The 13,057-nt window shown below is 32.4% G+C and overlaps 1 protein-coding gene across 6 annotated transcripts in view; it reads right to left on the bottom strand.

Moving 5' to 3' along the window:
- LOC106460150 overlaps positions 1-13,057 on the bottom strand; it is a 112,348-nt gene that overhangs the window by 22,380 nt on the left and 76,911 nt on the right. For 5 of the 6 annotated variants that reach the window (XM_022386796.1, XM_022386798.1, XM_022386799.1 and 2 more), the window contains exons 2-4: positions 12,091-12,123; positions 4,527-4,667; positions 2,855-2,998 (exon numbers count right to left, since the gene is read on the bottom strand). In XM_022386796.1, coding sequence (XP_022242504.1) covers positions 2,855-2,998; positions 4,527-4,667; positions 12,091-12,123 — 318 coding nt within the window. The remainder of the gene's footprint in view (positions 1-2,854; positions 2,999-4,526; positions 4,668-12,090; positions 12,124-13,057) is intronic. The other variant, XM_022386797.1, reaches the window with a different exon arrangement.

Below are 13,057 nucleotides of genomic sequence, written 5' to 3'. Positions count from 1 at the left end.
ATACGATACCTGAAGAATCAGATATTCGTGTGAACCCATAACTTGAATGTTTTTTTCTTTCTTTATAACTTGTCCCTCCTTTTGCAATTGCACGATAAGGCAACAGGATTTCATACATTAGCTATATAGGTGGATTAAAATACAATGGGAAAAAATCCTAAGAGGTTTCTGTGTGTCGACGTCATGGATTCGTTGCTTCATATCATCAAATTTAATTGTCATAGATGTGTTCATTGAAATGGTCATCAAATCTGTAACCTTCTTTTCTACTCGAAAGGCTATAGGTCGTCAAGAAATTAATGTCGCGTTTTGAACACTTTCATTACCCCCCCCCAAAAAAAAGAAAAAACGTACATCACATATAATAGTTAAACGAATCGCCTAAACGTCACGTTAGTGTAGCCTATATAATGTGTAAACTTTAGTATTACTCTAATACCTTATAGTGATGGCACACGACGAGACACACGTTTGGCATGTAATGCTGTTTGAATACAAGAAAGGAAACAACGCCTCTGTAGCCACAAAGAATACCAAAGAAGTTTATGGAAATGCTTTGAACGCTCGTAAGTGTCAACGATGGTTCAGCAAATTTCGTTCAGGTGACTTTAGCCTTAAAAACTGTGATAGCAGGGGCCGACATGTTGAAATTGATATTGATGCTCTGAAGACGCTTGTTGAGTCTAACCCAAGGCAACGCACTCGTGGAATGGCCCTGAATTGCATGTCTCTCATGAAACGATATGTAAACATCTAAGTAATGTGGGAAAACTCCATAAAGAAGGTGTTTGGGTGCCTCACGAACTCTCCGATGATCATCGTTTTCAACGTGTGAATGTTGCTTTGTATCTTCTGGCGTGTAATGCGCGTGAACCATTTTTGACAGAAATGTCACCGGTGATGAAAAATGGATTCTCTTTGCGAATATTAAACGCCAAAAACAATGGCTCAGTCCTAAACAAATACCAATTCCGACACCAAAACCTGGACTCCGTCCGCAGAAAGTGATGCTTTGCATTTAGTTGGACATCAAAAGAGTAATTCATTTCGAACTCCTCAATCCACAGCGAACTGTCAATGCAGTGATCTATAGTCAGCAACTGGACCGTTTAATTCGAGCCCTTCATCAGAAATACCCTTCACTGGTCAATCGGAAAAATGTTCTTCTTCTCCACGACAATGCACGTTCACATGTGGCACGTTTGACGCAACACAAGATTATAGAGTTGGGTTGGGAAGTTCTCCCCCACCCACCATATTCTCCAGATATGGCGCTATCATATTACCATCTTCTTCGTTCGCTGCAACACCATCTTAATGGGGAAACGTATGCAAATGTGGAAGGTGTTAATAAGGACATTGACATTTTTTTTGCTTCAAAGCCAAGTGATTTGTTTCAGCAGGGCATTAACAACCTGATTGTAAGACGGAAAAACGTCATGGAATAAGAATGGGGTCTATTTCACTCAATGAATGTTTTGTTTTGATATATAATTTGTTTGGGTTTTTTCATCTAAAAAAACGACATTAATTTCTTGACGACCAAATAGTTTCGTATGATTTTCATGATACAGATTGTTTGTTGAATATACAAACTAGAAATTGTCCTTCAATTATGAGATAATACTAGAAACTACTAGTTTCGTTACTTGTTATTACATAGAAGTAAAAGAATTAGAGGATAAAACTTCTTTGATTTAGGAAATGCTACGAAGATAGTATTATTTTTTTTAAGTTTTATCAGTAATGTTTTGGTGCCAGCATTAAGAAGAAAGAAGGGTTAAAAAACTAAGTTCTTCCACTCCTAATAATGTTGGGTCGCCACGAAATGTACCGTAAGAAGGAATTGTGGAGAAGTAATAACGAAGACGACCGGCTGTGAGAGCTTATCGAGCAAAATTAATGTCCTTAGAATTTTTGGAGAAAATCCAGAAAAGCATCGACATTGTTGTATTAAGGCCTTCCTTTGATCAAGAGATCAGTTGTTTAACGAGAAAAGCTGTGAGTAGATAGATATACAATTCAAAATACTTTTATTCTACACGCCCTACTTAAAGTATTATTAAACATTTCCAAATTAAAGATAAGTAAAAGCAACGTCTTTTACCGTAGAACCACTTTATTCGAATAATCCAAGCATTGCTTAATAAACGTTATAGTGGGATAATTTTGAGAGTATTAATACTAAATAGGTGTAAAAAAAAACTCCTCAAAAATAGGAAAGTTAAAATGTCTGACACGAAAGTCAAAATTACAAAGTTATTCAAATGACACGTTCTGGATTCTTGTTTAGTGGTAAAGATCTAACAGTATCAAAGTACATTCTGTAAGTTGCTATAAGAACAGTACGTAAATAACTAAACCAGGCACAATTTTTTCCTATCCATATTCATATAAGACGTAATCTAGCTGGGATTCTGAGAATCATATGGATGGGAACAATAGAGCGATTCTGAGAATCATATGGATGGGAACAATAGACGTTACGTGGCCATAGTATGAATTTTTGGTAACTAATGCTAATATGTTGTGTATTGCGAAAGTTATATATAGTGAAAAATTACATTTGGAACCACTTGGAATTTGCGCTAAAGAATCTCAAGAGCAAAATATAATTGATGATGTACTTAGATGAACATTTTTAAACATTTAGTTAAATAATTTAAAACTTCAAAAATAAAAATTTGTAAATAAAATTTAAGATAAAACGTGCTTAACAATCTTTAGGAGATCAAGTACGAGTATTAGAGTTGTATAAACTTCTGAACTGAGAACGTGCTAGCCTATTTCTTACGTCAAATCATTTCTGTAGACTCGTATAGCAATAAGATTTCAACTTCTCGTCGTTCCTTACCTGGAATACACATTTCCCCTGTTGCGTCGGAATGACTTTTGTAGCCCTCTTCACAGCGACATTCTCCGCCTGAGTTACAGATGGCGTGGTCGTTATAATAGGAGCAGGATTCCGTGTGTTCACACCTCTCCCACAATCTCGCACCTGGAAAACAAAACGAAAAATATTTCTGAAAGTTTTGATGTGTTTTCTGTTGTTTGACCTAACACTATTCTTCATATTTACCGTATTGGAGCTCGATGTATGCAGTTTTTCTGTAAAAACGTGTTTACAGAAAAACAGCATACACATTTTTCTTTCTCAAATATCTGTTACTTTGTACTATAGATCAAGTATTACTAGTTTCGCAGATCATTATATGCCTTTCACTCTTAAATCTTTTTAATCTCAAATCCTTCCTCATTTACAAACCATTATATGCCTTTTCCTCTCGAAGCTTTCCTCATTTACAAATCATTATACACCTTTTACTCTCAAATATTTCCTCATTTACCGATCATTATATACCTTTTACTCTCAGATATTTCCTCATTTACCGATAATTATATAAATTTTACACTCAGATATTTCCTCATTTATCGATAATTATATAAATTTTACACTCAGATATTTCCTCATTTACCGATCATTATATACCTTTTACTCTCAGATATTTCCTCATTTACCGATAATTATATAAATTTTACAGTCAGATATTTCCTCATTTACCGATAATTATATAAATTTTACACTCAGATATTTCCTCATTTACCGATCATTATATACCTTTTACTCTTAAAGCTTTCCTCAATTAAGAACAACCCTATTTTAGGCTAAAGCAGAAAAAATAGGGGAAAAATAGTATAATTTAGTTCCATTACAACTATAAGCTATCTCCCCCGGTGGGACAGCTGTAAGTCTTCGGATTTATAATATTAAAATCAGGGGTTGGATTCCCCTTGGTGGACACGGCAGATAGCCCAAATTAGCTTTGCTATAAGAAAACACACACTATAATCTATACGTATATATTTATGTCTCATAATAACGATATTCATTATTGTGAATTGTAAGTTTATGTTACTCAAACATTTGATTAAGATGGGAGAGTAAATAACTCAAGAATTCTGTACGTACAGGAACTATAGCCATTTGGATGGTTTATCAGTAGTTGATACCTTTTCTGTTAATTTTGAAATGGATATGCTCTGACCAACGTACTATGTAAAAAACTTACACTACCAAGACATAAATTCACACCATTTCGTACTTTATAATGTTAGATAACGAACTTCAAAGTAAGTACTATTGCAAACCACTAATTAAACAAGGCCATATCCGTGATTCTATAATAGTGAACGTTGGCAATAAATCTCGAAGTTATTTACAAAAATAAAAAGTTTCAGCAGAGTTGATTCGAAATGCTTTTGAAAATTTACAGAAAACTTATCTTTTGGCCTTTAGTAAATAGTGAGATCCACATATAAGTTTTACGTTTTGTGCAAACTAACTTTAATTTAGCAATGTTAACGCATATGTATCTTTTAAAGGACAGAAATGTGTATTAGTATATATATATATCGATTCTATTAAAAATACACTAATTATATTTACTTCAGTATGACTGAGCTAGAAACGTATTTTGTGAAGTATGAACAGCTACAAAATCTGAAAATTCACTCATGTTACATACCTTTAACACAAAACTTGTTATCGACGATTGCAGGATATTCCTTCAGGCACTCACATTTCTTTGAAGTTAAGTTACAATAAATGTTATATAAAATATCATTACAAGTGTGTTCACAAGGCTCTCCAATGAAGAAAGCGACACCTAGAAGAGAAGAAATAAGTTATATTTTGTTTTATGCTTTAATGAACTTAAATTAATTTCTAAAACACCACACATGTTTTTGTTTCGTTTCTGTTACATAATGAAGATGGTAGAAAGGCTCTTATTTGAATTTTTATTTCATATATGCAGGTTAGTTTTAATTACTGTTTTACTGAAGAATATACCCACAACCTGTTGCTAAGCTGCGAAACACGTTTTAGTAACTTCATACTTTCAACCAATAAAAATATGGAGATAGGAATTAATGTAACACAAAACAATAAACTTAAAAAGAAAACATGTTTTCTTGAAATGATATAAAATATTTTCAATTAAACTTCAAGCCAACGGCATGATAGGTTTAACAATAATTTAAAAAGCATAACAGTGTCACCAATGTCTAAGAAATACAACAACAATAGCAACCAGTTTGTTATAATAAGCACAGTCCTTTAAGAAACGAAACTTGCATCTTACGTAACGCTTGTGCTAAATCTGTGTTAAATACCAGCCTTTGAAGGCAAGACGAACATTCCCCTAAATATATCAAACAACAACACTGACATTTAACTCATAAAACATCAACACAAGTGTCTAATAATAAACAAACAAATAAAAACATATGTAATAGACAAAACAACAAAATAAGTATGTAAGAGATAGAACACAAACAATGGTATGAATAGCTAGTTAGCTCAATAACATAAATATATAATAAATAGAACAACAACAATGATATCTAATAGACATAACAACCACATTGCTATGTAAGAGATAGAACACGAACAATGGTATGAATAGCTAGTTAGTTCAATAACCTAAGTATATAATAAATAGAACAACTAACAATAATATCTAATAGACATAACAACCACATTGCTATGTAAGAGATAGAACACGAACAATGGTATGAATAGCTAGTTAGCTCAACAACATAAGTCTGTAATAAATAGAACAACAACAATAATATCTAATATACATAACAACAACATTGGTATGTAATAGGTACAACAACAGCGATAGTATTTAATAGATAGAACAACATTCTTCTCTATGATATAAAATAAAAGAGTGACAACTAATATACATAACAACTAGACAGGTATTCAATAATTATGAAAGCAACATTGATATCTAATAGATCAAAAACAACACTCGTATTTAGAGGAATAAAACAAGTTGAGTATCAAATGGACAGAACAAAAAAGATAAGCATCTAACAGATATAACAACATTGTTATTGCGTAATAGATAGAGCAACAACACTAGTACTTAATAGATAGAACATTAACATTGATTTTTAATAGACAAAACAAGAATGCCAATTTTTTTTTATAAACCACATCAACAACATTATTATTTTAATAGTTAGAGCAACAACATTTTCATTTCCTAGATATAATAAGAAAAAGGTACTTAAATAGATACATTACTGGTTCCTAACAGACTAAACCACAATAACAGTATCTAATAGAACAACAAGACAGGTATCTAGCAGACACCAAGACAATATGGGAGTCTAATAGACAGAACAAAAAGACAGGTATCTACTAGACAGAACATAAGCTCAGGTATCTAATAGAAAGAAGAACAATACAGGTATCTAGCAGACACAAAGACAATATGGGAATCTAATAGACAGAACAAAAGGACAGGTATCTACCAGACAGAACATTAACTCAGGTATCTAATGGACAGAATAACAAGACAGGTATCTAGCAGACACCAAGACAATATGGGAGTCTAACAGACAGAACGAAAGGACAGGTATCTACTATACAGAACATCAGCTCACGTATATAATAGACAGAGCAAAAGGACAGATATCTACTAGACAGAAGAAAAGGACAAATATCTACTAGACAGAAGAAAAGGACAAATATCTATTAGACAGAAGAAAAGGACAGATATCTATTAGACAGAACATTAGCCCAGATATCTAATAGACAGAACAACGAGACAGATATCTAGCAGACATAGAAACAATCTGGGAGTCTAATAGATAGAACAAAAGGGCAGGTATCTACTACAGAAAACATCAGATTAGGTATCTAACAGACAGAACAAAAGGACAGGTATCTACTAGACAGAACATCAGATTAGGTATCTAACAGACAGAACAAAAGGACAGGTATCTACTACAGAACATCAGATCAGGTATCTAATAGACAGAACAAAAGGACAGATATCTACTACAGAGAACATCAGATTAGGTATCTAACAGACAGAACAAAAGGACAGGTATCTACTAGACAGAACATCAGATTAAGTATCTAACAGACAGAACAAAAGGACAGGTATCTACTAGACAGAACATCAGATTACGTATCTAACAGACAGAACAAAAGGACAGGTATCTACTGGACAGAACATCAGACCATGTATCTAATAAACATCACAGAGACGGATATCTAATAGATACAACATCAATAGAACAACACAACATTTGTAAGAGATAGAACGGTAATTCTAGTATTTTGCACACTTACTAACAACACTAGTGTGTAACAAATATAGCAAAAACACTGGTATCTAAAACAGAGAATATTGCTTTGATCATTGGTTAGTTCTCTGTCAAAAGAATAAAGTATTTTTGTAATGTGGATTATCTATTTTTACCTCTTATCTTTCTTAATACTTAAAATCTATTTATGAAAATTTCCATGTTTATGTTTTTAACTCCAGTATTCCACGTTTTTAATTTTATCTGCTTAACATTTTCTTTCTTTTTTAATCAATCTTTATATCTCACCTTTATTTTACTTTAACAATATTTGTATGTAACAGATTGATGAACAACTTTGTATCTAATAGATCAAACAAGATATACATCTAATAGAACAACAAGACAGGAATCTAATAAACATAAGAACAACACTGTTATGCAATAGATACAACAACAACAACACTAATATTTAAAAGATGAGCGACAACAACACTGGTCATCTGATATATCGAACAACATGATCAGTTATATAACAGATACAACAACAAAACTGATCAACTAATATATCGAACAACAAGATCAGTTATATAACAGATACAAGAACAACACTGGTCGCCTGATATATCGAACAACATGATCAGTTATATAACAAATACAACAACAACACTGGTCATCTGATATATCGAACAACATGATCAGTTATATAACAGATACAACAACAACACTGGTCGCCTGATATATCGAACAACATGATCAGTTATATAACAAATACAACAACAACACTGGTCATCTAATATATCGAACAAGATCAGTTATATAACAGATACAAGAACAACACTGATCATCTGATATATCGAACAACATGATCAGTTAGATAACAGATACAACAACAATACTGGTCGCCTGATATATCGAACAACATGATCAGTTATATAACAAATACAACAACAACACTGGTCATCTAATATTTCGAACAGCAAGATCAGCTATATAACACATACAACAACAACACTGGTCACCTGATATATCGAACAACAAGATCAGCTATATAACAGATACAACAACAACACTGGTCACCTGATATATCGAACAACAAGATCAGCTATATAACAGATACAAGAACAACACTGGTCACCTGATATATCAAACAACAAGATCAGCTATATAACAGATAAAACAAAAGCACTGGTATCTACTAGATGGAACAATAACATTGTTTTCTAACAAACGGGGAAAATCATCTCTGTCTAAAAGGCAGAACAGCAACAATAGAATACAACTGAACAAAAACACGTATCCAATGGATGTAGTGACAATACTAGCATCAGTTAGATAAAAAAATGAAAATGATATCTGATAAATTGAATAATAATAATACTGCTGTATACCAGATAGAACATCAATCAATATTAATATTTAATAAATACAACAACTCTATAAAATTTGATATAAAATCAACAACTCTAGTATCTAAAAGACTGGATAATAAGACATTTGTCTAATAAAAAGTATCTAATAGATAGAATGTGTACTATAGCAAGTATGGTATTTAATAGAATAAAAACAATACTAATATCCAACAAACATAACAATACTAATATCCAACAAATATAACAAGACAAGAAAAACAGATTTCTAATAGATTGAAAAACAAAACAACTTTGTTGTATAATAGACAGATCATCCATTTTAATTATTATTAGATACACCAACACAAACACTAGTATCTTATAGCAGAAGGTAGATATCAATGTCCAATAGACTAACCAAGAAAACCAGTATATAATATATACTGAACATCAAAATAACTTTGATGTATGATGGATGGAAGAACAATATAGATGTTTAATACGTAGAAGAACAATATAGATGTTTAATACATAGAAGAACAACAATGATATCTAATGGACAGATTAACAATTCAAGGATTTAATAAATACAGCTCTGGTATTTAATAACTAGAACAGCAACCTTGATACCTATTATACAGGAAAAACAATGCCTGTATCTAATAAATATAATAATTAATTCGGTAGACATTAAATAGAGGCTGAGTACGTTATATTAAAACGATTTGGGGACCTCACCATGTTGTTACAGTCTATGTCGCCACAACTGGTCAGGCACTGTTTGACGACTGTGCATCTTGACATTAACCCTACAGAGTATTTTTTTTTATTTCAAACACTTCGTCGTAAGGCTATTGTGTCTAAAACACGCCCCTCCTCCGTACGAGAAAAACAGTTTCCCAGCGCCCGTTCCAACAGTACAATCAATTGGTATGGAATAGCATGAATACTCGTTTCATTTTCCAGCTGCTTGAGGTATGCGATGGTTCAACGGATATGTTGTGGAAGTAAGTTATATATATATATGACTTGACCGTTTTTCCAGAGAGAGATTTATATTGATTATTTGCTTGAGACACGTGTACAGCCTTTGCTATTGACACCACAGTTTGCTTACCACGGCTGGAGTACGAATTGTTGCAGGTTACTTCTGGGTAGTCCTGGTGCCCCAAGTTGATCCATATTTCTTTATTTTCCAGTGCCGTTAAGTACAATGGTTATTCCTGTCTTAAAAATTCCAAATACTTGATTTGAATACATTTTTCTGATCTCAGTGTATGAATATTTTTCATCGGAAAGGGCTGTTAAATATCTTTCTGAAAAATGATCAACTTTCGATACTATCACATTCCTACACGATGCCAAACAATGTCAAAATATAGTTATGATATTTGCCATTCTACTGCGACTCTATATTGGCATAGGTCATCATGTGATTAGCTTATTTGCATTCTCTGTACTGAACTCTCAATACAACTGGTATTTATTAAACAAAGTAATAAAACTAGTGTGAATGAGCTCAACATCAAAATTAGTATCTAATAGAAAAACAACAACTATGTTAACTGATAAAAGTAATATAACAATATCTAATAAATATAACAACACTTGTATCTAATAAACGGGACAGCAAGACTGGAACAACTAGATTAAACCACAATACTGTATAAAAATAGAACATTAACATCAGTATTAATAGCAACAGTGGAAGAATAACAAAATGGGTATTTAACAAATAAAACATGTTGCGTAATAGATAAAACAACATTGGTATGTAAAAGACAGAACGACACTGGTATTTAAAAGACATAGCAGCAAGACATTTATCCAATAGATAAAATAACAACACTCATGTTCCATTGATGGAACAACAACTGTTATAATAGAACAATACTTATGTCTAATAGAGGTATCTAATTTATTTATAGTTAAAATACAAAATATCTACTAATAGTTTCCAAGGTTTAAAATATTTCAATATTTATCTATAACAGTCTATATTATAATTATGATCGACAATGTCATTGTACGTATATTAACGAAGATATTAACAACTAAAGTTACAATGTATAATAGTAATTGACCGTGACGGTTTGTACTCTTTGATAACTCAGTGTCAGAGAATTGGCCCTGTTAATCAAAGGCATCGAGTTCCGGTCCGGGAATAATTTTTCACTTATTGGCGTTTTCACTTAAAATATTGATTTTTTTTTTCTAACAGTCTTTATAATAATAACATTCAACAATGTTATTGCACGTATAGTAAATGACATAGTGACAACTAAAGATTATGATTTGTTTATAAAATGTATAAAGAAATTTAGAACAACATATATTAATAAAATTATAATCAGAAGTACGTCCACCACAAATGGGCTTCACGAAGTATATATTAAACATGTATTATCTAGGAACAGTTTTTTCAGACATTTATACTATTTTATTTTCTTATCACATTTTTTTCCCAAAATAATCAGCGTTACTTTAGCATTATCATTCGCTTGAAATTAGTCAAGTTTTAAAACGAAAACCCAGTTTTTAAATTACACATTATACTTAAAACTCAAGCAAATTGTTTCACGTGAAATGAGAAGGAACTTAATTTTCAAATTAAATCACAAATCTGTATTCACTGACTAATATCAATAGTGGAAATTGTTCAGAATTCCCTATCTTGTAACCAGACCGTGTTTAAAATAGTCTGACGAAATGAATACCCCGGTTTCTAATACCAAACATTGACTCATAGCATCTGGCAACATTTCCCAGTTACAATTTTACCCAGACAATGTAGTGTGAAGACAAATGTCTCCCAGGCTTGCTTTGATTCTTTAATACTATGATGATTCATCTCGGTGAATAAGCTTTGACAGAAAAAAACAAAAACAAAAAAAGAAAAATAAATTCAACTTCTCTCGGGTAACTGAAAATAAATCATAAACCAAGACGCTTCGCTTATTCAAGTGAAGAAGTGAAACATCTTGGTTAACGATTTGTTTTCTCTTACCTGAAGGAGAGAGAATTTAAAATTTCTTCAGTTGCTTAGGGAAATATTCGGCCTTCCTCGTCAAATACGGACAAGAAAAGAATAAACAAGCAACATGCAGAGTATCGTGGTGGAATCATGCAAATGATAAAAACATGCTTTCAGTAATTATCAAATGTGAGGAGAGAGAAAGGCTACAACCATCGTCTTGAGTAGTTTGATAAAAGAAGGAAAAAAAGTCCATCTTTAGTTTTGAAAGTGTAATAAATTTACTTCTCGGAAACTTCGTGAGACTTCTCTCTCAGTAAGCATCGGATTATGTGACTATTGTACGTCCTTCTCGGAGTAAGAATGTTTCAAAATAGTATTGTTTTTCTTCTTAGCGAAGAGATAAGCAGTTATAACTAACAAAAATAAATGCTCGAAAAGCCCAATGGGTAGCCTTTCCAGAAATTAATTTTTAATGGGCTAAAATAGATAAGCTTTATAGTATGTTTCTGGTGCAAAAATGTTAGAAGATCCATATGTAAATTTGCAAATGAAATATTTATTCCAAGGTTTGCTTTAGTACTCCAGAAGTCTCCGAGAAATAAGAAGACAGTAGAGGAAAGTAAAGGTGCTTCAACAAAGCGGGGTACTTACCCCTTCCATAGGCACTCTTCGCCATCACGGTTTCTATGAGGAGGTGGAAGCATGCCGGTAAACCACACCACACAACAAGAAGAGTGGAGGAAAGACAAAGAGGAACCATTAGTTACGACACTGATTACAACAGGTAGCTGCTTTGTACACACTAATCACAATTAACAAAGGTTAGATCACAAAGGGTACACAATGCGTAACAAGTAGTAGTATGTATATAGCCACAATGAAGCTTTCTTCACAAGCCACAAAAGCCATTAACATTGAGGAAGTTGATTACAATCACACCAATAATGACATCCTATAAATATTTAAAAGGTAGTTCAGATACAGAAAAATCGTGTCACTAGGTGGTCTCACAATTTCAGCCTTAGGTTAGAAATAGAAATTGTATGTAATATCAGTTTTACTTTACATAATTCAAGTCATATATATATTTTATTTTATCTTATTCACTTAGATCATAACCTTTACTTCATTTAACTTTTAATATGCGAAACGAGAAGAAGCAAGTAAGGTACAAATTAGACAAAGTACGTTAAGCCTGTATGGGGAAAACTTTAAGATCAAAGAACAAAAAATTCCTTTTGTAAATGAATTATTATTTTCTCTGTACAATACTATGTATCTTAAATAGAAAAATGTTTCTTCTTTATAAGATTACAATTAGTGATTCGATAAAAAAGATTTGTTCAAATTTAATTGTCATAGATGTGTTCATTGAAACGGTCATCAAATCTGTAACTTTTTTTTCTACTCGAAAGGCTTTAGGTCGTCAAGAAATTAATGTCGCGTTTTAGAACACTTTCATTACCCCCCCCCCAAAAAAAACGAAAAAAAACGTACATCACGTATAATAGTTAAACGAATCGCTTAAACGTCACGTTCTTAGTCTTAGTCTTAGTTACTCCCGTTCCGTTGGGAACATTGGTCAGCGAGACCTCGCCATCTGCCTCTGTCATGAGCG

This window comes from Limulus polyphemus, unplaced genomic scaffold (assembly GCF_000517525.1).
Source record: "Limulus polyphemus unplaced genomic scaffold, Limulus_polyphemus-2.1.2 Scaffold718, whole genome shotgun sequence".
Taxonomy (NCBI): domain Eukaryota; kingdom Metazoa; phylum Arthropoda; class Merostomata; order Xiphosura; family Limulidae; genus Limulus; species Limulus polyphemus.
Note: the sequence above shows the minus strand (reverse complement) of the source record. Positions and strands in the feature narration are given on the sequence as shown.